The 26,186-nt window shown below is 34.8% G+C and overlaps 1 protein-coding gene across 1 annotated transcript; it reads left to right on the forward strand.

Moving 5' to 3' along the window:
• Positions 1-171: 171 nt before the first annotated feature.
• LOC116130524 (agamous-like MADS-box protein AP1) lies at positions 172-25,153 on the forward strand. The gene is made up of 8 exons (XM_031416259.1): positions 172-359; positions 17,962-18,040; positions 18,168-18,232; positions 18,365-18,464; positions 18,542-18,583; positions 23,937-23,978; positions 24,142-24,254; positions 25,036-25,153. The coding sequence occupies exons 1-8, from the start codon at positions 175-177 to the stop codon at positions 25,151-25,153; spliced, it is 744 nt and encodes a 247-aa protein (XP_031272119.1). The 5' UTR covers positions 172-174.
• The last annotated feature ends 1,033 nt before the right edge of the window (positions 25,154-26,186 follow it).

A 26,186-nucleotide genomic window follows, 5' to 3' on the forward strand; every position in this document is an offset into this window, starting at 1 on the left:
ACCTAATCCATGTATGTGTACGCTTCATCAGACAGACATCACATTTGGTAAGAAGAAGAAAGATCCCCAATTAAAAACTATCTGATTTTCGGTTTTCTTGGGTTCTGCTTGTTGGGTGTTTTTAGGGAAAACTATATAACTAAACCCGAGAGATCGTTCGCCATCATCATCAACATGGGTAGAGGTAGGGTTCAGTTGAAGAGAATAGAGAACAAGATCAACCGTCAAGTCACTTTCTCCAAAAGGAGAGGTGGATTGTTGAAGAAAGCTCATGAGATCTCTGTTCTTTGCGATGCCGAAGTTGCTCTGATTGTCTTCTCTCACAAAGGGAAGCTCTTTGAGTACGCTACTGATTCATGGTAACCATATTGGAATCCTTTCTTCCTCTATATGTCCCTCTCTCTTCTTCTTAATCTTTCTATTTCTTGCTTTTCTCGTACATAACCTTCATCCATATCTTTATTTGTTTTTCTTTAGATCTTTTGTCTATAATTCCAGGATATAGGACGGTAGTACACTCGGAGGCCTGTTTTTTAGATTTTTTTTTAAAAAAAAAAAAAAAAAAAACTCGGAGGCCTGTTTTTTAGATTTTTTTTTAAAAAAAAAAAAGAAGAAAATTAAAATTTTAACAAGTTAAAGTTTATTTACAGACAAACATACTTTTGAAGCAGAAGTAGTTTTTTCAGTTTAAGAGATTTTTCATACAAACTAACAAGCTAATGGTGTGGTTTGGAAGTAAAGACAGTGTTTAGTAGTACTTCTCCAGGGTCAGAAGTCTTACCAAAACTGAAAATCTGAGAGTACAAAGAGATAAGAGTCCGTTATCATCAGGCATGTACGTTTATTACATAATCCCTTACCTTATGGTTCACCTTCCCAGGATAAACACAACAACTTAGTCATAAACATAAAGTGTACTGAACTCAAAGTATTTTCCTTTTTCTTCTTTTTTCAAGTTAAACTTATAAATTTAGATTTCAGAAAGTTATTACAGTATACTGATGAGTCGACAGAAGACTGATCTGGTACTTAATCTAATTTTTGTCGTTTTCTCTGACTAGTCGTGGTAAATATCTGCACTAAGGGTGAGTGAAACCGTATATATAATACCTAATTAAAAAAGTGATGTAATTGAATCGTAGTTTTTTTCTGAGGATCAGGGTTCAGGGATTATTGTTTTTGATCCTGACAAATCTTAAACGTTGCCAAAAATATAGAGCCCTACATACAGATAGTAATAGTAAAGATTATTGTTTTACATCTCAGGAAATTTCATTGCTTTTACTCAATTTATCAGGCCAATTTCATTTGATTTTAGAGAACTTGTTGGAAACAAAGTTGAATGCCTTTAGATGTCAGTGTTTCTCAGTATGCATATGCCATGTCTCTAGTATATCAAGTCCAGCATTAAGGGAGAGCATTTGATTTTTGTTCATCTAATAAAACATTATCTCACATTTATTATTGTCAAAATTATCTATGCAGGATGGACCAAAAAAAAAAATTATAAGATAATATGATAAATATTATTTTATTGGGTTGTGTTTAATTCTCGTCTTCTTTTAATCCCTTCTAAATTCTAATCCTTGCAAGATTTCATATAAAATTTGGTTTTGAGTAAGAAGATAATGATCTTTTTCACTTGTCAATCAACTCATTGGAGTTACAAGACTAAATGAGGAAAAGGATGGTTTATAATTTGTTTGATATAGAATTTAAATACCATTTTTTTTTTAAAAGATAAAAAAAAATCTTATGAATATGCGTTTCGTATAAATAAGCTTAAATGTTTTCAATAATAGTTTTCAAATACTATATCTAACATATTTTCAAATATTATGATACAACTTAAAATTTTGAATTTTATGTTAATTTCTCAAATTTATTTTCAGATCCCAGTCAACTAGAAATATTTGATTTTGGGAGTTAACATTTAGAATGACTATGTTATATCCTTTAGTATTGTGATAATATAATTTTTAATTTTTCTTTTTCTTTATTTACAATCATTTTCCAAAACTTTGTAATTATAAAATTTTAACTTCCAAAAATCCTGAACTTTACTTTAGAAGCCCAACATTTTGAAAATCTCATACTTTAAAATCTTTGACTCCTAATGACAATTTAGTTTTCACTAAACATTTACTTATTTTTGCTAATATAGTTATACTCTATTTGAATGCATCACTGTGCAATTCATTTTTATTAAAAATTTTTTTTTTTTAAAAAAGGGCAAAGAAGTTGAGTCTTGTATTTTACTGAATTATACTAATATATGCGTTACTTTATATCCTTATTTGAAGTTACTAAGTAATTCTTTTTTTCCATATTCTTTCTGGTAATTAACNTTGATCGGTTTTTAAATTCAAAATAAATAGATATGAGTACTCCACCGTTAACACTTATATATGGCAATAATATTGGTTTTGATTATTGTTGTTACTATCATCTCTATTATTGTTTGATAAATAAAATTATAAATTGATTTTAATACTCTATATTTTACACAATCATATCTAGGGCTGTTAACGAACTGAGCCAAGCCGAGTTTTTGGCTTAACGAGCTCGGCTCGTGAAAAGGAAAAAGAATTCGAGCCGAGTTCGAGTCGACTGAGTTTTTAATTTCCTGACTCGGTTCGACTCATAAAGATAAAGAAAGATTTTGAGCCTGGCTCGCGAGCCAACTTAACGAACCGAGTTAGAGCCGGCTCGTGAGCCAATAAAAGCATGCAATTTTTTTTTAAAAATTCTGTGCAGATTTTCTCTCTCTCATTTGTTTCTTCTTTTCTCTCTCTCCACACTACAATGCTTTCCCCTCTAATTTATTATTGATTTGTTTCTTCTTTTCTCTCTCTCCATACTACAATGGCTCACGGTTTTTTTTTTTTTTTCCCTTTCTTTCTCCCCGTTTCCCTTGCTCTATCTAGTCTCCACCAACTCTGAAGTTATTCTCTTCCTCTTCTCTTTTGTTACTTATTACTTTTGGCTTTCTCTTCTTTTCTCTCCCTCTAATGATGCCTGTTTTTTCCTATTTTCTCTTTCTTTCCTTCTTTTTCCTTTTTTCCTTTTTTCTCTTTCGTTCTTTCATTCTTTATCCTTGTTTCCCCTGCACTCTCCACCAGCTCTGATTTCTTTCCTTCTTTCTCCTTGTTTCCCTGCACTTTCCACCAGATCTGACGCCGACAACTTCCCTAAAATGGTTTGGTTTAGTTTGGTTTTAGGGGAAAGAATTTAGTCGCGTTTTTATGGATTTTAACATAGGGGTGTTCTTTGTCATATTTGCAAACTTTTTATTTTAAAAATTCCAGTTTAATCCCCTATACTTAAAAAAACCCCTAAAACGCCGAGCCGAGCCAGGCTCAAACTCAGCTTGCGAGCGACTTGTCTCGTTGAACAGTACTAAATTCATATCATTGATTGATCACCCAGGATATTGATTTTTTTATATTTATTCATCACCCTGTCCTTTGGTGTCAAGTTCCACGAATTTGCTTCTATCGCCTGCATGTGGTTGTAGTGAACAAAATAGAGAAGTAGCGAGAAAAAACAATAATAAAGCAAATCACAGATAATAAACAAAGAAAAAAACACGCGAGATTTACCTGGTTCACCCAATATGGTACTCCAGTCAGTCAATATTGCAATATTTCCTCACCTCTTTTCTTTACAATGAAGAATGTGAGATTTGCTATCACTCATAACAAAAGAAATATGTTTATATACTAGGTTAAGTGACAAAACCTAGTTACAAGGATTCCTATTTAAGCCAACCCAATAAGGAATAATACTTAAAAATCCTATAGCGGGACCTATTGGCATTAACATGGCCCAAACCATTGACGGCCGGGGCGCTGCCCCCATGACCATGCTCCTCACTATGCAGGGGAAACTCCTGAATGCTCTGCATAACCCAATAATGTGAAGTAATCGACAACTCCAACAGCTAAGCCATTGTCTAGGTACCACAAATCTTCCATCACCGGAACTTCCGAGCCAAAGATATAATGCCATCGCTTGTGCATAATAGTTTTGTCTCCTCCTTGTACTTTCTGTTGCGCTCCAAGATAATGCCGGTCTTATCCATAAATTCATTTGACTTTGTCATTTTTTATCACATTGCACTTTATATGTTGCTCTTCTCTTCCTCTTCCACTCTCTTGAATTTTGATTTTTTCCTCTTGAGAAAGATTTGATCTCTCTCTCTTCCACGACCACGGCCTCGACCTCTTCCATGTCTTGGCTCTTTTACTGTTTTCATAAGCTTCCCTTTGGCTTTAATGAAAGCTTTGCTTACAACAATGCTCCATTGCTCTTGCTTGCCTGGTTATTCTTTCTTCTGGCCAGTAAGGGTCATATTTAAGTAGTTGACATGGCCTCCAAACCTTAGACTCTTCAATGGCTACACTACATGGTTGAATTTGGAATTGAGAGAATGAAGAATCTTCTCAAACATGAGAATCTTCTGTCTTTCTCCAAGCCTCTCATTTGATTCACCATATCAAGACTCTGTGAAGTAATTCAAATGACTTCACTCTCTTTCATCAAAAGAGATCAAAACTCGCCCTAGAAGTTGTAGCGTACTTTCTTGACTTCAACTCCCATGGAAGTTCGAAGGTACCCATGCTTGCTTGGAATTGTTTCGCGGCAAACTTCCGAACATATCATCATCTAGGCCTTGATGAATATGGTAAGCACATTGATCCTTTTCCTTTCTTCTCCACAGCATCCTTTTGAGTTGATTACTCCTTCTCATTTTGAGGTTCTACATACCTTTCAAACCTCTCATATCCTGGGACCAAGGATAGCCTTGATTCAATTGCCCAATTATCATAATTGTGCTTAATGAGTTGTGGGTATGGAAAGAAAGAGTGATGATTTAAATAAATGCTCTTGAGTCACGACTCTGATACCACTTTGCTGGAATCAAGAATGCGAAAAGCTCACAAGGAAGAGGAAATAGAAGAGGAATTCACAAATCAACTCTCTTATTTCATGTTCAAACTAACTTGAGTACATGGCTATTTACTACTCAAAGAAAACTCAAGAGTCTAAATTTAAGGACATCTAATACTATTACATCCACCAATGTTATACACACCAAAAGTACCCACAATTACTTTTACAGTTCTCGGTTACTACTAAAAGTAGTAGTAAATTGGCATAATTTACTTAATAAAAATCAATATGAGCATTTGAGTATTGAAACTAGACGAGCTTAATTTGATCTCATAGCTAAAGTTGATAACTTAGCTCTTCAATCTTCTGTCGAAATTTAAATTGCAATAAAGTAGTTTAATTTTCAACAAACACAGCCTAAGACGAAATTAACTCCTTTCTGAATTCCCTTACTTCCAATGACAATACCTATTAATTATGAAGAGTCTAATTTTTGTTCATATGCACCTCTCTTATGTTCTATACAGGAAAGGCATACAGGAGCAAAACAACATGCTGCTAAGAAGGTGGATTTACCATATTTATCATGCAACTTTTATGTACTTCTTTCAGAACCCATGTCAGAATTGGTTCTACTCAATGTGACTTCCTTTTTGGAGCTAGTTGATATACTGATGGTCTGTTGTATTTCTCTTATTTTATTTATGGTAATATAAATGATCAAGGAGAAGGAGAAGACTATGGCCAACAAGCACAGTGGGGGCAGCAAAAACCATGGCCCCAATACATTATCCTTCCTGCTGCCACAGGGACCTCTTGATGAAAAATTAGGTAATATTAGATTTCTCGCAACTATGCAATGTTTATGTTTATCACCTGTAGCTTGGTGACTATGACTACAAGGTAGCCATATTTGTACTGAAGACAATATTACTAACCATTTACAAACTGATATGTAGAAACTCTGAATTGTGGTATGTGATGTGACTCTCTTAGATGATGGTTATATCATTTGTCACATTACAGGTATCATATCCATACAACAATGTTAGAATAACTTGTATATCAATAGGGATTCCATTAATTAAGCTATCATAATGGAAATTATCCTATCCATAATGATACTTTTAATTAATATTAATGTTGCGTTTTGAGATATAAAACCTAATATAAACTTAGTAAAAATAATATTGTCTTTGGATATGTAACCGCAGGTAACAAATCAATGGTGAAACAATTTGAAAATGTTGTGCATTTATATGTATGTATTTGTCCCTTTTCCTTAGAGGATTTGCTGTATTGGTTTGGCACCGGCTTTGGGTTGCCCAATTCTATATGCTTATATAATAAACATATGTTGCTTGCATATGTACCACTCATAACCACAGGAGAGATCTTCTAGGATTTCTCTTTTACTATGTTGCCTAGGAATGTCATAAATGTATTAGTAATTTCGCATATGTTTATAAATATACCTATATATCTGAATATCAACCCTTTTAATTAGAATGCTTCACTTAACTGTTTGGGTGGTGGTGGTGAGGCAGTGGTGTGCAACTGCTTATCAGCAGGAAGAGAAGCAGCAGCAGCAGATGAGATGAGCGTAACGGGGTTGACCTCATCTTGAACCACTGTATTCATGCCATCTTGGATGCTTTGCTGCATGAATTAAATAAGAAATTAAGACACTTGATTTCTAGCTACCATACTGTTTGTAAGATTGGCTTGAGAGGTACAACTTAAGGGCATGAGATTAAGTGACCAAACACTCTTCTCAGTCCTCTTTTATCTATTTCTAGACTTAAACTCATCATAAATAGCTATTGATGATGATGAATTTATTCTAAAACTTAATTATCACTTTATTTTCTATTTATATTCTCATGCGTTTGCAGATTGGCATCCAGTGATGGCTGATTTAAATATTCATCGAGATAACAAGAGGTTTTGGTATTTTTTGGGGAAGTGTACAATGAGAACTTTTTGGTAGCCTGTTGGCAAAAACGTTTTAGAAAGTTGTGCTAGTTTTCAGGTTTTTTAAATAAAAATTGGAAAAGAAAAAAAATTTGTGTGTTGTAACCTTGTTGAGGGGTGGATTAGCCTGTATTAGATCAACGCTTGCATGTTTATGATACTTTAATTATGAAGAAAGTAAATTAGGGTGGTTGGATCTTTTGATTCTTTTCATCTTTTTTTTTTTTTTTTTTTACTAATTTTATTTTTATGATTGGTCATGATGTATGAACATATGAAAATTAAGCATTTAAGTCAATTTTAACCTAAAAAAGTCTCATCCCAGTTATGAAATAGCCCCTATTCGTTTTCCAAATTTTTGTTTAAAACTTGATGTTTAGGATCATTACCATGATAATAAAAAACTCATATATTGTTGATATGATATTATTATTAAGTAGTTATGTTTTTAGATTAAACTGAACTAAATAAATAAATGAAGTAAAAAATCTGATTGAAATATATTCATGGGATAAAAATTCTATTAATCCATGTAAGAAACATGAAGTTGCACGTCATACTTGTATATGAGTACCAATAAAGTAAAGAAACATGGCCTTCTCTAGTATAATTTTATATCCCTCACCAGTATCTGTTCCTCTCTAGTTTTGCAAACCAGCTACATTTCCTTCGATTAGACATTTCATCAAATCCATCACCTGCAATGGCACACTCCCATAGAGTTCAATTTAATGCACCAAAAATTATTTGGAAACAAGCAGTAATATCTAGTTTAAAAATTAAGAGTTTATTTTACCAATGAAGATAAGAGTATCAACACAAACCGAAATTATACCTTGCTGCAAACAGACAGGTTGGACTCTCCATACCTGTATATACAGCTAAGTGGTAATGGTGAAAAACATTTTGTAACTATCCTTGGATTCAGGGGTATACTCTGTCAACACAAATTTAATTCAAAGAATAATACCATGAATCCAATCAGCAGCAAATTATCATTTTTTCAAATTTCAAGAAACTCTTTGAAGTTTTGCTATAATGTCTGTTGACATATATCAAAACGACAGATTCAAGAAGTTTACCTTCCGACACGTGGACAGGATCCATCTTCGAATATTCATGGACATAACCAGGTTTCGTTTATTGATGATAACTTCATGAGGAATTTACAGTTCTGGGTACTTGATCACTATTTCTAAGTTGTTGTGAATTGATGTCTGTTCAAGTGCAACGGAGCTGCGCCGCGCTCATTTATTGTAACAAGACGGGTCCTGGAAATTGGAATGGCTGGAATGACATTAAATGACAAGTTCTCGGAACAGATGTTGTAGCTTGAGACTGTGGAATGTCAGATGGCACAATAGAAGTCAATGAGACTGGCCCTCCATCTCTAGTGGAAGGTTCTGATTGGTTATTGCTGTATAATGATTAACTGCAGGTAGAGGATCGCATCACATTATTAAGAAAAAATACCTTTAAAAAACAGTTGAAAGTTTCTAATATTAATGAAGAAACTAGTCTACTACGACCATTTGTAAAAATGTTACAAATTAATAGGACTGGACAGAGTACAGAAGGTGTTATGATAGTCAGAAGCTTAATCATTTAGTTTGTGAAACCCAGAAAATCTAGAGGCTCTTTGTTCAGGAAAGTTAAATATGAAAAAACTAAACATCATCAGGCTTTGAGGGAAAGTATTCATACTTCTCTGGTTCATATGTTCATACTGAGACAACTGAGATTTATTTCCAATTAAATCTTATAGGAGTTATAGACTCGACAGATTTAGAATAATAGAAATTAAAATTTAGAACAAAAGGACTATGGAAATTAAGTAAATGAAATACCAAGCATACCTTGTTGATTCCGGTGTGAAAGAAGCCACATGACAGAGAAGCTTCCACTGCGGAAGTATTTAATTTCTTCAGGATCCGGAACATGAAAACAACTACAGACACAGCCATAATGTTGCCTCGATTTCTGCTTCAACTTAAATCTTGGAAAGAAAAAAACAAAAAAATCTGATTTACGAAACTCTCTACTTGTAACTAAACCAAGATGAATCTCTGACAAATTTTTAGGCTTTAGTTATTCTGGTAAACAATGTTTTTTTTTTTTGGATGACTGCAGTGAAGCATAAGAAAATTAAATGTCTGGAAGGAACATGCAATATCTGTTTCCCTAAAAGCTCCTCTTTTTTTTTTTTGGATCGTATCTACAAAATAGTGATGGCAATGGGCCAAGTCGAGATCAGGGATCCTTGGCCAAGGCCCAAGCCGGGCCTCATGACAAGGCTCAAGCCGTCATAGGTATGACAGGTAAAACCAAGACCCCGTTTTTATAACCTTAACCCGCCCAAGCCCAGCCATTTTATAATGTGAACTTTTTAATATTAATAATTCAAATTTTTTTATATTTTTAATTCTAGAAATTTTAAATATTAATTTATTGTGAATACTCACCAAATACATAATAACTTTTACAAAGTACATTCATTCATACATGTAGGGTTTGGAAAAGGAAAAAAAAAAAAAAAATATATATATATATATATAACATATCTATTATAGATATATTATTGATAATATGTAATTAATATATAGTTAAAGGAATTTAGTATATTATACTAAAATGATGGTGGAAGGTCGGGTCGAGCTTGAAGAAAGACACAAGCCAGCCTTACCGAGGTAGACCTTAAAATCAAGCCAAATCACGACCATCGGGTAAATCCAACCTGTTTAGGACGAGTTGGGCTGGATATCCAAAAATATCGAACCCATTGCATCTTACTACAAAAGTCTTTAATGGAGATAACAAACCTATACAATCAATTAATTAAATAATGGACTCAGACAAAATGTTAGGAAGAAAATATGGTATGTGCAATTTTCCTTGCACAACAAAGCGCTTCATAGTTGATAGTAATCATAATAATATTAAAAAAAATCTGACAGATAATAAACCGAACGCAATGTTAGATTCTTAATCGTAATTATTCTCTGTGATTATCTGAACAGCAATTAATTAAGATAGAAAAAGACTGAAGGATACTAACCTTGAAATAGAACGCAAAAGCGAGACAGAACTTGGAGGCCAAAGATGCGTAATCGATACTTATTTATGAACAATCAGAAGCAGAATCAATGAGAGTCAAAAGTAAAAGAAAAAGATAAGCGATATATATATAGAGGAAAGATTAGTCATAGTTGGAGTAGAACTTGGAAAATCAAAAGGATTTTTAATTGGGCATCATTAACCATGTAGGATCCTCGCCTACAATTACTAACCCTTTTTTGGTATTAATTTATCTACGCAATATATGGTTCAACTTGATTGTGGATGTGTTGGGGATTGTTATGTTATCGATATAAATTTACAACTTAATCTTACAAATCTTTGTCCATAATCCTTAGGTGACAACTCTCAGTTTTTTTTTTTTTAACTAGCAGCCTAAATGTTCGTGAGCAATAATTTGAGATTGGATAGTGATCATATTATTGTTTACTTAGTTTTAACTGGTAGCGCAATCTATTTTGTAAGTTATCCATCTAATTGAGTCTTTTATATTAATTTATATTTAAATTAGTGACTAAACGGTAATTGTCAGTGACTGTGGAATTAACACCCACTCAGCAAGATAATGCTCTGGGGCCTCCTTCTCTTGATCATCATCTGCAAAGATAGATGAGTGAAGGCCTGATCTGAGAACCTGAATTTGGATAACTGTAACCCCTTCAAATTCTTCTTGAAAGTTACCGTTTTGCAATAAAGTCAAGTTTAATTTGTTGAAAATTAAACTTGACTTTATTGGAAAACCCATCAATTTGAACTCATTGAAGCCGAATAAAAAAAAAAAAATCATAATCAAGAGTACCTTTAAGATAACAAAGAATTCTCTTGGCTGCCTTCATGTGTGTCTCAGATGGATTTTCCATGGGCGTGCTGACTGGTTTGCCATCCAACATGTTGAGTTTCTTTAGCACTTCATTTGCATAATTTTCTTGTGAGATGAAAATCTCATCCTCCATTTGCTTAACTTCAATTACCAAATAATAGGACATGAGTCTCGTATCACTCATTTCAAACTCTTGAGTCATAACCTTCTTAAAATCTTCGATCATCATTTGATTGTTCCTTGTGAAAATAAAATCATCCACATAGACACAAACAAATAAAAAATCTTCATTTTCCCTCTTCACACAGAGTGCATATTCATGAGCACATCTAGTGAAACCATTCTCTTGAAGATACTTATCAAGATGGCTATTCCAAGCTCTTGCATCTTGCTTTAATCCATATAATATCTTCTTTAACCTCAGCCCCTTGTCCTCATAACCTTTAATAATAAAACCTGAAGGTTCACATAAACCTCTTCTTCAAGATGACCATTCGAGAAGGCGGACTTGACATTCATTTGATGGATCTTTCATTGGTTTTGTGTGGCAAACGATATTAGTAGTCGGATTGTCTCCAAACGTGCAATTGGAGCAAAAACCTCTTCATAGTCAATGCCCTGTTTTTGCTTGTAGCCCTTGCAATGAGTCTGGCCTTGTATATTTCTACTTCTCCCTTGGAGTTCTTCTTGATTTTATACACCCATTTGACTCCAATCGCTTTATGCCCACTCGAAAGTGATGCAAGCTCCCAAGTGTTGTTATTTGCAATGGCTTGAATTTCCTCCTTCATGGCTTGTATCCATTTCTTATCTTTCACAGCTTCTTCAAAACTCAAAGGCTTATCATTAGAGAATAAGCAAAATAAATTTTCATCTTTTAACCTTTCAGTTTCTTCATAGAGATCCACGAGGCTTCGATATCTATGAAGGCCTTCATTTGAGCTAGATGAAAGAGAGGGTGATGATGGTGCTATAAAAGACGATGTTGGTGTTGTTGGAGGTACAATTTCGCCTTATGGTTCTTGTATTGGAGTTTCTTCTTCATCAAAGTAAGGGAGAAAATCATAAGCAACTTCATCTTCTATACCCCAAAATCACGTTGCATCTTCTTCAAATTCAACATCTATGCTAATCATGATTTTGTTGTTGCTTGGATTGAAAACCTTGCAGCCTTTCGAGTTATCATCGTAGCCAATAAACACAACCTTCTTGCTCCTATCATCAAGATTTGATCTCTCTTATCTTTTGCTCTGGAACTTGAAAATAGGCAATAGACCCAAAGACTTGCAAGTGTGACACATTTTGCTTCGCTCCACTTCATTCTTCTTAGGGTGTCACGCCCTTCAAACTTTTGGTAGGTGAACGGTTGGAGAGATAAATTGCACATGCAACAGCTTCAGCCCAAAACTCTTTCGGCATTGACTTACTTTTCAACATGGTTCTTGCCATATTAAGGATTGTTCGGTTCTTCCTTTCGACGACTCCATTTTGTTGTGGAAATCTAGGGTCAGTCAAGGGACAAAGAATTTCACGTGTCTCATAAAAAACCTTGAATTCGTTGAAAGTGAATTTGCCACCTCTATCGGTTCTTAAAGATTTGATTTCGTAGCCACTTTCTTTTCAACAAGAGCTTTGAACTTTTTGAATGCCTCAAAAGTCTCACTCTTTTGCTTCAAGAAATAAACTCATGTTTTTCGTGAATAGTCATCAATAAAAAGCAAAAAATAAGAGCTTTTACCAGGAGATGAAGGCTTGATTCCACAAACATCTGCATGAATAAGTTCATAAGTTGAAGTGGCTCGGTGGCTTTTGAATTGAATTGCTTGGGAAAACTCTTTCTTGAATGCTTGCCAAGCATGCAAGCTTCACATGATTGATCGAAGTGACCAATTATTGGAATACCTTTCACCATCTTCTTTGCTCCTAAGTCTCTAAGCCTTCCAAAATTTCGATGCCAAAACCTCATGTGTCAAATCCATGATGAACCTTTCATACAAATCTTCAAACAAATGGCTCCAATCTTCAAATCCAACAAGAACATGCAATTTCTTGTCATAGAAACCTTAGCAATAAGATTCCCTTCTTTGTCTCTAAGCCAAAGAAAACGATCTTCCATGTTTATTTTGCAACCATTCTCCATAAGTTGCCCAATACTCAAAATATTATTTTTCATTTTTGGAATGTAGTAAACATTAGGAAGAATCTTATGACTCTTGTTCTTTGCCTCAAACAAAATTGTGCCCTTACCTTTAATCTCCACCTTTGATTCATCACCCCTGTCACTTTGGTGTCAAGTTCCACGAATTTGCTTCTATCGCCTGCATGTGGTTGCTAGTGAACAAAATAGAGACAGTAGCGAGAACAAAACAATAATAAAGCAAATCACAGATAATAAATACAAAGAAAATAACACGCGTGATTTATCCTGGTTCACCCAATATGGGTTACCTCCAGTCAAGTCAATATTATTGCAATATTTCCTCACCTCTCTCTCATTTACAATGAAGGAATTGTCATAGGATTTGCTATCACTCATAAAAATAGAAAAGTATGTTTATATACTAGGTTTAAGTGACAAAACCTAGTTTACAAGGATTCCTATTCCTAAGCTCAACCCAATAAGGAATTAATAACTTAAAGAAATCCTATAGCGGGACCTATTGGCATTAACATGGCCCAAACCATTGACGGGCCCGGGGGCGCTGCCCCCATGACCATGCTCGCTCACTATGCAGGGGAACTCCTGAATGCATCTGCATAACCCAATAATGCTGAAGTAATCGACAACTCCAACAGCTACAGCAATTGTCTAGGTACCACAAAATCTTCTCATCACCGGATACTTCCTTGAGCATAAAGAATAATGCAGCTTGTGCATAATAAGTTTTGTCTCCTCCTGTACTTTCTTGGTTGGACGCTCCCAAGAATAATGCCTGTATTTTCCAATAACATTCAATTTGACTTTTATCATTTTTTATCTCATTGCATCTTTTATAGTTGCCTCTTCCTCTTCCTCTTCCACATCCTCTTGAATAATTTTGATTTCTTCCCTCTTTAGAAGATTTTGCTCATCTCTTCGTCTTCCACGACCACGGCCTCGACCTCTTCCATGTCTTTGGCCTCTTTTACTGTTTTCATAAGCTTCTCCTTTGGCTTTAATGAAAGCTTTGCTTACAACACATGCTCCACTTGCTCTTGCTTGCCTTGGTTTATTCTTTCTTCGTGGGCCAGTAAGGGTCTATTTAATTTGTAGTTGGACATGACCTCCAAACCCTTAGACTCTTCAATGGCTACCACTACATGGTTGAATTTGGAATTGAGAGAGTGAAGAATCTTCTCAATAACATGAGAATCTTCTGATCTTTCTCCAAGCCTCTTCATTTGATTCACCATCATCAAGACTCTTATGAAGTAATTCAAAATGACTTCACTCTCTTTCATCAAAAGAGATTCAAACTCGGCCCTTATAGTTTGTAGGCGTACTTTCTTGACTTTTTCAACTCCCATGATGGAGTTTCGAAGAGTATCCCATGCTTGCTTGGAATTGGTTTCGCTGGCAACCTTCTCGAACATATCATCATCTAGGCCTTGATGAATAATGGTAAGCGCACATTGATCCTTCTTCCTTTCTTTCTCCAAGGCATCCTTTTGAGCTTGATTCAACTCCTTCTCATTTTGAGGTTCTACATAACCTTTCTCAACAACCTCTCATACTCCTTGGGAACCAAGGATAGCCTTCACTTCAATTGCCCAATTATCATAATTGTGCTTAATGAGTTGTGGGTATTGGAAAGAAAGAGTGACTGATTTAAAATACATGCTCTTGAGTCACGACTCTGATACCACTTTGTTGGAATCAAGATAGGCAGAAAGCTCACAAGGCAAGAGGAAATAGAAGAGGAATTCACAAATTAAATCTCTTATTTCATTGTTCAAACATAACTTGAGTACATGGCTATATCTACTACTCAAAAGAAAACTCAAGAGTCTAAATTTAAGGACATCTAATACTATTTACATCCACCAAAAGTTATACACACCAAAAGATACACACTTTACATTTTACATGTTTCTCGGTTACTACTAAATAGTTAGTAGTAAATTGGTCATAACTTACTTAATAAAAATTCAATTGATGAGCAGTTTGAAGCTTTGAAAACTAGACGAGCTTTAATTTGATCTATCATAAGCTAAAGTTGAATAACTATAGCTTCTTCAAATTCTTGTCGAAATTTACAGTTCTGCAATAAAGTCAAGTTTAATTTTCAACAAACACAGCCTCTCAAGCACGAAATTAACTCTTTCTGAATTCCCTTACTTCTCAATGACAATAACTTAATTATGAAGAGCTCCTAATTTTTGTTCATATGCTACCTCTCTTTATGTTCTATGACAGGAAAAGGCAATACAGGAGCAAAACAACATGCTCGCTAAGAAGGTTGGATTTACCATATTTTATCATGCAACTTTTATGTATTTCTTTTCCAGTAACCCACTGTCAGAATTGGTTCTACTCAATGTAGCTTCCTTTTTGGAGCTAGTTGATATACTGATGGTCTGTTGTATTTCTCTTTTATTTTATTTATGGTAATATAAAATAGATCAAGGAGAAGGAGAAGACTATGGCACAACAAGCACAGTGGGGGCAGCAAAACCATGGCCCCAATACATTATCCTTCCTGCTGCCACAGGGACCTCCTTGCATGAAAATTAGGTAATTATAGATTTCTCGCACACTATGCAATAGTTTATGTTTATCACTGAGTAGCTTGGTGACTATGACTACAAGGTAGCCATATTTGTACTGAATGACAATATATACTAACCATTTACAAACTGAATATGTAGAAACTCTGAATTTGTGGATATGTGATGTGACTCTCTTAGATGATGGTAATATCATTTGTCACATTACAGGATATCATATCCATACAACAATAACCTTATAATGAACCTAAAGGTTCACATAAACCTCTTCTTCAAGATGACCATTCGAGAAGGCGGACTTGACATCCATTTGATGGATCTTCCATTGGTTTTGTTTTGGCACGTCGGAGCAAAAACCTCTTCATAGTCAATGCCCGTTTTTGCTTGTAGCCCTTGCAATGAGTCTGCCTTGTATATTTCTACTTCTCCCTTGGAGTTCTTCTTGATTTATACACCCTTTTGACTCCAATCGCTTATGCCCACTCGAAGTGATGCAAGCTCCAAGTGTTGTTATTTGCAATGGCTTAATTTCCTCCTTCATGGCTTGTATCCATTTCTTATCTTTCACAGCTTCTTCAAAACTCAAGGCTTATCATTAGAGAATAGACAAAATAATTTTCTCTTTAACCTTTCAGTTTCTTCATAGAGATCCACGAGGCTTCGATATCTATGAAGGCCTTCATTTGAGCTAGATGAAGAGAGGGTGATGATGGTGCTATAAAAGACGATGTTGGTGGTTTGGAGGTACAATTTCGCCTTAGGTTCTGTTGGTTTCTTCTTCTTCATCAGAGTGAGGGAGAAAATCATAAGCAACTTCATCTTCTATACTAACATGATTTTTGTTGTTGCTTGGATTGAAAACCTTCACCTTTGAGTTTCATCATAGCCAATAAACACAACCTTCTTGCTCCTATCATCAAGTTGATCTCTCTTATCTTTTGCTCTGGAACTTGAAAATAGCAATAGACCCAAAGACTTGCAAGTGTGCACATTTGGCTTCGCTCACTCCATCTTCTATGTGCACGCCCTTCAAACTTTTGGTAGTGAACTTGGAGATTAAATTGCACATGCAACAGCTTCAGCCCAAAACTCTTTCGGCATTGACTTACTTTTCAACATGGTTCTTGCCATATTAAGATTGTTGGTTCTTCCTTTCGAGACTCTATTTTGTTGTGCAATCTAGGGTCAGTCAAGGGACAGAATTTCACTGTCTCATAAAAACCTTGAATTCGTTGAAAGTGAATATGCCACCTCTATGGCTCTTAAGATTTGATTTCGTGCCACTTCTTTTCAACAAGAGCTTTGAACTTTTTGAATCCTCAAAAGTCTCACTCTTTTGCTTCAAGAAATACTCATGTTTTTCGTGAATAGTCATAATAAAAGCAAAAATAAGAGTTTACCAGGAGTGAAGGCTTGATTCCACAACATCTGCATGAATAAGTTATAAGTTGAAGTGGCTCGGTGGCTTTGAATTGAATTGCTTGGAAAACTCTTTCTTGAATGCTTGCCAGATCAAGCTTCACATGATTGATGAGTGACCAATTTTGGAATACCTTTCACCATCTTCTTTGCTCCAAGTCTCTAAGCCTTCCAAATTTCGATGCCAAAACCTCATGTGTCAAATCCATGTGAACCTTTCAACAATCTTCAAACAAATGGCTCCAATCTTCAAATCCAACAGAACACACATTTCTTGTCATAGAAACCTTAGCAATAAGATTCCCTTCTTGTCTCTAAGCCAAGAAAACGATCTTCCATGTTTATTTTGCAACCATCCTCCATAAGTTGCCCAATCTCCAAAATATTATTTTCATTTTTGGAATGTATAAACTTAGAAGAATCTTATGACTCTTGTTCTTTGCCTCAAACAAAATTGTGCCCTTACCTTTAATCTCCACCTTTGATTCATCACCCCTGCTCACTTGGTGTCAAGTTCCACGAATTTGCTTCTATCGCCTGCATGTGTTTGCTATGAACAAAATAGAGAAGCAGCGAGAAAACAATAATAAAGCAAATCACAGATAATAATACAAAGAAAATACAACGCGTGATTATCCTGGTTCACCCAATATGGGTTACCTAAATCTCTTTAGTAATTAGAAACATATAACTATCTTGATAGTTGATACTGCACAAATTATGTGGAAAACTGTTTGCAAAACAAGTGTTTTTTTAATTACTATTTGTAGCATTTAGAAGCTGTCCTGTTATTTTAATTTTATTAAAATTAAATTTCCACTGTTAGGAGATGCTGAGGCCACTCTTACTCTCCCAGCTTCAGCATAAAAAATTATAGCATTTTACTGCCTAATCATCTTCTTCCAAGGATAGTATATATGAAATTGTTGAAAACAATAATGTTTTGTGTGCATATATTAAAGAACTTTTAAAACTAGTATGAAGTTGCTCTCACAAACACAATAAAATATTTTGTGAGAACAGAAGATCTTTGCTTAGACTTTAGAGATTAACTTTATGTTGTGAAACAGCATGCAAAAGATACTTGAACGCTATGAGAGGTACTCCTATGCAGAGAGACAGCTCGTTGATCCTGCACCTGAATCACCGGTATGTAAAATTTGCGCTATCTGCTTAGCTATTGTTTCTTATATTATGTATTTTATGAATGGCTATTGATCTTTTGCCATGTTAGTTAAAGTCATTCTGGCATTTGTGGAACTGTTTGATTGTTCAGGGTGACTGGTCTCTGGAGTATCACAGGCTTAAGTCCAAAATTGAACTTTTGCAAAGGAACCAAAGGTATTTAAAGCTGGTCGCATGCATGAACACAAATAGTAAAGGGACAATCTTATCTTTCTCTCCTCTTCTTATGTTATCACTCATGTAGTTTTTGAAATAACCAACTGTTTTAATTAATTTAAAACCTCTCAGGCACTATTTGGGAGAAGATTTGGACTCACTGAGTGTGAGAGATATCCAAAATTTGGAGCAGCAGCATGAATCTGCTCTCAAACACATCAGATCAAGAAAAGTATGTACTTTTATAGTTTAGCCTTATATGGTTAAAATTTTTGTTCTTTGTTGATATCAAAATTCTCTATTTTGCAGAATCAGCTCATGTGTGAGTCCATCTCTGAGCTCCAGAGAAAGGTAAGAACTTTTAGCATAAGTCTCTATTATTGTAAAACTTGAATGATCCATTTGACTAAACATGGACTAAAAATTTGAGTGATCTTGATCATGAATATTTAAGTTGGTGAAATATATATATGAGTTACGCAACTACGAAGCATATATCTTGCAGAGGATTGTTTGTCATGCTATTAGTAATGTTATTTATTTTTCAAAGGAAGGAAAAAAAAAAAAAAAAAAACGAGGAAATAATGTTCTTTGAGAGGTACACTGAAGAAACTGAATGGACAGCCAAATATTTTAGCGTATGGTAATTTTGTCAAGCAATTGTGTGAGAAGTTATTTTTATTTTTCACATTTAGAAGTTATTTGAGAAGTAATCTTCTTAACTTTCTCATGCTTTTTTGATTGCCATTACAATGGTTTATTTCAAGCATGGCCACAGAAAATAAGTCTTGCCAAGTAATGTTCTACCGAATTCTTATTTTATTAACACTGTTGGAATCAAGATAGACACAAAGCTCACAAGGAAAGAGAAAATAGAAAAGGAATTCACAAATTAAATCTCTTATTTCATTGGTCAAACATAGCTTGAGTACATGATTCATATATATTTAAGGACAAAACTCAAATTTAAGGACATCTAATGCTATTCATGTTCAGCGGATATTTTACACACCAAAAGATACACTTTACGATTTACTTGTTTCTTGGTTACCACTGAACAGTCAACTGCAAATTAGTCATAACTTATTTAATAAAAATCTAATTAATAAATAGTTTGAAGCTTTAGAAACTAGGCAGAGGGGACTTTAATATTTGATATATTATAACCTGAATTTGGATAACTGTAACCCCTTCAAATTCTTCTTGAAAGTTACCGTTTTGCAATAAAGTCAAGTTTAATTTGTTGAAAATTAAACTTGACTTTATTGGAAAACCCATCAATTTGAACTCATTGAAGCCGAATAAAAAAAAAAAAATCATAATCAAGAGTACCTTTAAGATAACAAAGAATTCTCTTGGCTGCCTTCATGTGTGTCTCAGATGGATTTTCCATGGGCGTGCTGACTGGTTTGCCATCCAACATGTTGAGTTTCTTTAGCACTTCATTTGCATAATTTTCTTGTGAGATGAAAATCTCATCCTCCATTTGCTTAACTTCAATTACCAAATAATAGGACATGAGTCTCGTATCACTCATTTCAAACTCTTGAGTCATAACCTTCTTAAAATCTTCGATCATCATTTGATTGTTCCTTGTGAAAATAAAATCATCCACATAGACACAAACAAATAAAAAATCTTCATTTTCCCTCTTCACACAGAGTGCATATTCATGAGCACATCTAGTGAAACCATTCTCTTGAAGATACTTATCAAGATGGCTATTCCAAGCTCTTGCATCTTGCTTTAATCCATATAATATCTTCTTTAACCTCAGCCCCTTGTCCTCATAACCTTTAATAATAAAACCTGAAGGTTCACATAAACCTCTTCTTCAAGATGACCATTCGAGAAGGCGGACTTGACATTCATTTGATGGATCTTTCATTGGTTTTGTGTGGCAAACGATATTAGTAGTCGGATTGTCTCCAAACGTGCAATTGGAGCAAAAACCTCTTCATAGTCAATGCCCTGTTTTTGCTTGTAGCCCTTGCAATGAGTCTGGCCTTGTATATTTCTACTTCTCCCTTGGAGTTCTTCTTGATTTTATACACCCATTTGACTCCAATCGCTTTATGCCCACTCGAAAGTGATGCAAGCTCCCAAGTGTTGTTATTTGCAATGGCTTGAATTTCCTCCTTCATGGCTTGTATCCATTTCTTATCTTTCACAGCTTCTTCAAAACTCAAAGGCTTATCATTAGAGAATAAGCAAAATAAATTTTCATCTTTTAACCTTTCAGTTTCTTCATAGAGATCCACGAGGCTTCGATATCTATGAAGGCCTTCATTTGAGCTAGATGAAAGAGAGGGTGATGATGGTGCTATAAAAGACGATGTTGGTGTTGTTGGAGGTACAATTTCGCCTTATGGTTCTTGTATTGGAGTTTCTTCTTCATCAAAGTAAGGGAGAAAATCATAAGCAACTTCATCTTCTATACCCCAAAATCACGTTGCATCTTCTTCAAATTCAACATCTATGCTAATCATGATTTTGTTGTTGCTTGGATTGAAAACCTTGCAGCCTTTCGAGTTATCATCGTAGCCAATAAACACAACCTTCTTGCTCCTATCATCAAGATTTGATCTCTCTTATCTTTTGCTCTGGAACTTGAAAATAGGCAATAGACCCAAAGACTTGCAAGTGTGACACATTTTGCTTCGCTCCACTTCATTCTTCTTAGGGTGTCACGCCCTTTCAAACTTTTGGTAGGTGAAGTTGGAGAGATAAATGCACATGCAACAGCTTCAGCCCAAAACTCTTTCGGCATCGACTTGTTTTCAACATGGTTCTTGCCATATTAAGGATTGTTCGGTTCTTCCTTTCGACGACTCCATTTTGTTGTGGAAATCTAGGGTCAGTCAAGGGACAAAGAATTTCACGTGTCTCATAAAAAACCTTGAATTCGTTGAAAGTGAATTTGCCACCTCTATCGGTTCTTAAAGATTTGATTTCGTAGCCACTTTCTTTTTCAATAGAGCTTTGAACTTTTTGAATACCTCAAAAGTCTCACTCTTTTGCTTCAAGAAAAAACTCATGTTTTTCGTGAATAGTCATTAATAAAAAGCAAAAATTAAGAGATTTTACCAAGAGATGAAGGCTTGATTGACCACAAACATCCGCATGAATAAGTTAATAGTTGAAGTGGCTCAGTGGCTCTTGAATTGGTCTACTTGGGAAAAATCTTTCTTGAATGCTTGCCAAGTATACAAGCTTCACATGATTGATTGAGGGTGATCAATTGTTGGAATACCTTTCACCATCTTCTTTGCTCCTAAGTCTCTAAGCCTTCCAAAATTTCGATGCCAATACCTCTGTGTCAAATCCATGATGAACCTTTCACACAAATCTTCAAACAAATGGCTCCAATCTTCAAATCCAACAGGAACACATTTCTTGTCATAGAAACCTTAGCAATAAGATTCCCTTCTTTTCTCTAAGCCAAAGAAAACGATCTTCCATGTTTATTTTGCAACCATTCTCCATAAGTTGCCAATACTCAAAATATATTTTTCATTTTTGGAATGTAATAAACATTAGGAAATCTTATGACTCTTGTTCTTTGCCTCAAACAAAATTGTGCCCTTACCTTTAATCTCCACCTCGATTCATCACCCTGTCACTTTGGTGTCAAGTTCCACGAATTTGCTTCTATCGCCTGCATGTGGTTGCTAGTGAACAAAATAGAGATAGCAGCGAGAATAAAACAATGATAAAGCAAATCACAGATAATAAACACAGAGAAAATAACACGCGCAATTTACCCTGGTTCACCCAATATGAGCTACGTCCAACGAGTCAATATTATTGCAATATTTCCTCACCTCTCTCTTGTTTACAATGAATGAATTGTCTTATTTTGCTATCACTCATAACAAAGAGAAAATAGGTTTATTACTAGGTTTAAGTGACAAAACTAGTTTACAAGATCTTATTCCTAAGCCAACCCAATAAGGAATAATAACTTAAAAAAATCCTATAGCGGGACCTATTGGCATTAACATGGCCCAAACCGCCAACGGTCCGGGGCGCTACCCCAATGACCTCGCCCCCTCACAGCAACGAGACTCCCGAATGTCTGTGTAACCCAATAATATTGAAGTAATCGACAACTCCAACAGCTACAGCAATTGTCTAGGTACCACAAAATCTTCTCATCATTGGGAACTCCTTGAGCATAAGGAATATGTAGACTCCTCCGCATCTTCCTTATGCATAATAAGTTTTGTCTCCTCTTGTACTTTCTTGCTCCCAAGAATAATGCCCGTATTTTCTAATAACATTCAATTTGACTTTTGTATTTTTTATCTCATTGCATCTTTTATGGTTGCCTCTTCCTCTTCCTCTCCACATCCTCTTGAATAATTTGATTTCTTCCCTCTTTAGAAGATTTTGCTCATCTCTTCGTCTTCCCGACCACGGCCTCGACCTCTTCCATGTCCTTGGCCTCTTTTCTGTTTCATAAGCTTCTCCTTTGCTTTAATGAAAGCTTTGCTTACAACACATGCTCCACTTGCTCTTGCTTGCCTTGGTTTTTCTTTCTTCGTGGGCCAGTAAGGGTCTATTTAATTTGTAGTTGGACATGACCTCCAAACCCTTAGACTCTTCAATGGCTACCACTACATGGTTAATTTGAATTGAGAGAGTGAAGAATCTTCTCAATAACATGAGAATCTTCTGATCTTTCTCCAAGCCTCTTCATTTGATTCACCATCATCAAGACTCTTATGAAGTAATTCAAAATGACTCACTCCTTTCATCAAAAGAGATTCAAACTCGGCCCTTAAAGTTTGTAGGCGTACTTTCTTGACTTTTCAACTCCCATGATGGAGTTTCGAAGAGTATCCCATGCTTGCTTGGAATTGGTTTCGCTGGCAACCTTCTCGAACATATCATCATCTAGGCCTTGATGAATAATGGTAAGCGCACATTGATCCTTCTTCCTTTCTTTCTCCACAGCATCCTTTTGAGCTTGATTCAACTCCTCCTCATTTTGAGGTTCTACATAACCTTTCTCAACAACCTCTCATACTCCTTGGGAACCAAGGATAGCCTTGACTCCAATTGCCCATTACATAATTGTGCTTAATGAGTTGTGGGTATTGGAAAAAAGAGTGACTGATTTAAAATACATGCTCTTGAGTCACGACTCTGATACCACTTTGCTGGAATCAAGATGGCAGAAAGCTCACAAAGAAGAGGAAATAGAAGAGGAATTCCAAACTAAATCTCTTATTTCATTGTTCAAACATAACTTGAGTACATGGCTATATCTACTACTCAAAAGAAAACTCAAGAGTCTAAATTTAAGGACATCTAATACTATTACATCCACCAAAAGTTATACACACCAAAAGATACACACTTTACATTTTACATGTTTCTCGGTTACCACTAAACAGTTAGTAGTAAATTGACCATAATTTACTTAATAAAATCCAATTTGAGCAATTTGAAGCTTTCAAAACTAGACGAGCTTTAATTTGATCTACATAATAGCTAAAGTTGCATAACTGTAGCCTCTTCAACTCTTGTCGAAATTTACCATTATGCAATAAAGTGATGTTTAATTTTCAACAAACACAGCCTCTCAAGTATGAAATTAACTCTTTCTGAATTCCCTTACTTCTCAATGACAATAACTTAATTATGAAGAGCTCCTAATTTTTGTTCATATGCCACCTCGCTTTATGTTCTATTACAGGAAAAGGCAATACAGGAGCAAAACAACATGCTTGCTAAGAAGGTTGGATTTACCATATTTTATCATGCAACTTTTATGTATTTCTTTTCCAGTAACCCACTGTCAGAATTGGTTCTACTCAATGTAGCTTCCTTTTTGGAGCTAGTTGATATACTGATGGTCTGTTGTATTTCTCTTTTATTTTATTTATGGTAATATAAAATAGATCAAGGAGAAGGAGAAGACTATGGCACAACAAGCACAGTGGGGGCAGCAAAACCATGGCCCCAATACATTATCCTTCCTGCTGCCACAGGGACCTCCTTGCATGAAAATTAGGTAATTATTGATTTCTCGCATACTATGCAATAGTTTATGTTTATCACTGAGTAGCTTGGTGACTATGACTACAAGGTAGCCATATTTGTACTGAATGACAATATATACTAACCATTTACAAACTGATATGTAGAAACTCTGAATTTGTGGATATGTGATGTGACTCTCTTAGATGATGGTAATATCATTTGTCACATTACAGGATATCATATCCATACAACAATGTTAGAATAACATTACACTACTTAGATTAGAAAAAACCTATGTTACGAATTTAGGACTTGTATATCAATAGGGATTCCATGCTAATTTAAGATATCCATCATATGATACTTTTAAATTAATATTAATGTTGCGTTTTGAGATATAAAACCTAGAATATAAACTTAGTAAAAATAATATTGTTCTTTGGATATGTAACCGCAGGTAACAAATCAATGGTGAAACAATTTGAAAATTGTTGTGCATTATATATGTATGTATTTGTCCCTTTTCCTTAGAGGATTTGCTGTATTGGTTTGGCACCGCCTTTTGGGTTGCCCAATTCTATATGCTTTATATAATAAACATCATGTTGCTTTGCATATGTACCCATCCTATAACCATACAGGAAGAGATCTTCTAGATTTCTCTGGTTACTATGTTGTCCCTAGGAATTTGTCATAATGTATTAGTAATTTAGCATATGTTTATAAATATACCTATATATATTCTGAATATCAACCCTTTTAATTAAGAATGCTTCACTTAACTTGATTTGGGTGGTGGTTGTGTGAGGCAGTGGTGCAACTGCTTATCAGCAGGAAGAAGCAGCAGCAGCAGATGAGATGAGGCGTAACGGGCTTGACCTCACTCTTGAACCACTGTATTCATGCCATCTTGGATGCTTTGCTGCATGAATCTAAATAAGAAATTAAGACACTTGATTTCTAGCTACCTAAACTTGTTTGTAAGTATTGGCTTGAAGGTACAACTTAAGAGGCATGAGATTAAGTGACCAGAACACTCTTCTCAGTCCTGCTTTTATCTATTTCGTATGAATTAAACTCATCATAAATATGCTACTTGATGATGATGAATGTTATTCTAAAACTTAATTATCACTTTGATATTTCTATTTATTATCTCATGGTTTGCTATGAGTTAGTCTGCATCCAGTGATGGCTGATTTAGAATATTCATCGAGATGAACAAGACGGTTTTCGGTATTTTTTGGGGAAGTGTACAATGAGAACTTGTTTGGTAGCCTGTTTGTCAAAAACGTTTTAGAAACGTTGTGCCTAGTTTTCAGGTTTTTTAAATAAAAATTGGAAAAGAAAAAAATATTTTGTTGTTGTAAACTTGTTGAGGGGTGGATTAGCCTGTAATTAGATCAACGCTTGCATGTTTATGAATACTTTAATTTATGAAGAAAGTAAATTAGGGTGGTTGGGATCTTTTGATTCTTTTCATCTTTTTTTTTTTTTTTTTTTTTTTACTAATTTTATGTTTTAATGATTGGTCTATGATGTATGAACATATGAAAATTTAAGCATTTAAGTCAAATTTTAACCTAAAAGTCTCATCCCAGTTATGAAAATCGCCTCCTATTCGTTTTCCCAAATTTTTTGTTAAAACTTGATTTTGTAGGATCATTACCATGATAAAACAATTCTCATATATTGTTGATATGATTATTATTATTAAGTATGTTTTAGATTAAACTGAACTAAATAAATTAAAGTTGAAGTAAAAAATCTTGAATTGAAACATCTTCCATGGGATAAAAATTCTATTATAATTCCATGTAAGAAACATGAAGTTGCACCGTTATACTTGTAATATGAGTACCAATAAAGAAAACTTGGCCTTCTCTATGCTATAATTTTATATCCCTCACCAGTAATCTGTTCGTCTCTAGTTTTTGCATAACCCCAGCTACCATTTCCCTTC

This window comes from Pistacia vera, unplaced genomic scaffold (assembly GCF_008641045.1).
Source record: "Pistacia vera cultivar Batoury unplaced genomic scaffold, PisVer_v2 Contig222, whole genome shotgun sequence".
NCBI classification, from domain to species: domain Eukaryota; kingdom Viridiplantae; phylum Streptophyta; class Magnoliopsida; order Sapindales; family Anacardiaceae; genus Pistacia; species Pistacia vera.

What these genes read in the sequence shown, in the direction of transcription:
- LOC116130524 (XM_031416259.1), top strand. Translation starts at nt 175, where the DNA reads ATGGGTAGAGGTAGGGTTCAGTTGAAGAGAATAGAGAACAAGATCAAC. An exon ending in ATCCTGCACCTGAATCACCG is followed by an intron (nt 18,041 to 18,167) that starts GTATGTAAAATT and finishes TTGATTGTTCAG; the next exon opens with GGTGACTGGTCTCTGGAGTA. An exon ending in CCTCCTTGCATGAAAATTAG is followed by an intron (nt 24,255 to 25,035) that starts GTAATTATTGAT and finishes TGTGTGAGGCAG; the next exon opens with TGGTGCAACTGCTTATCAGC.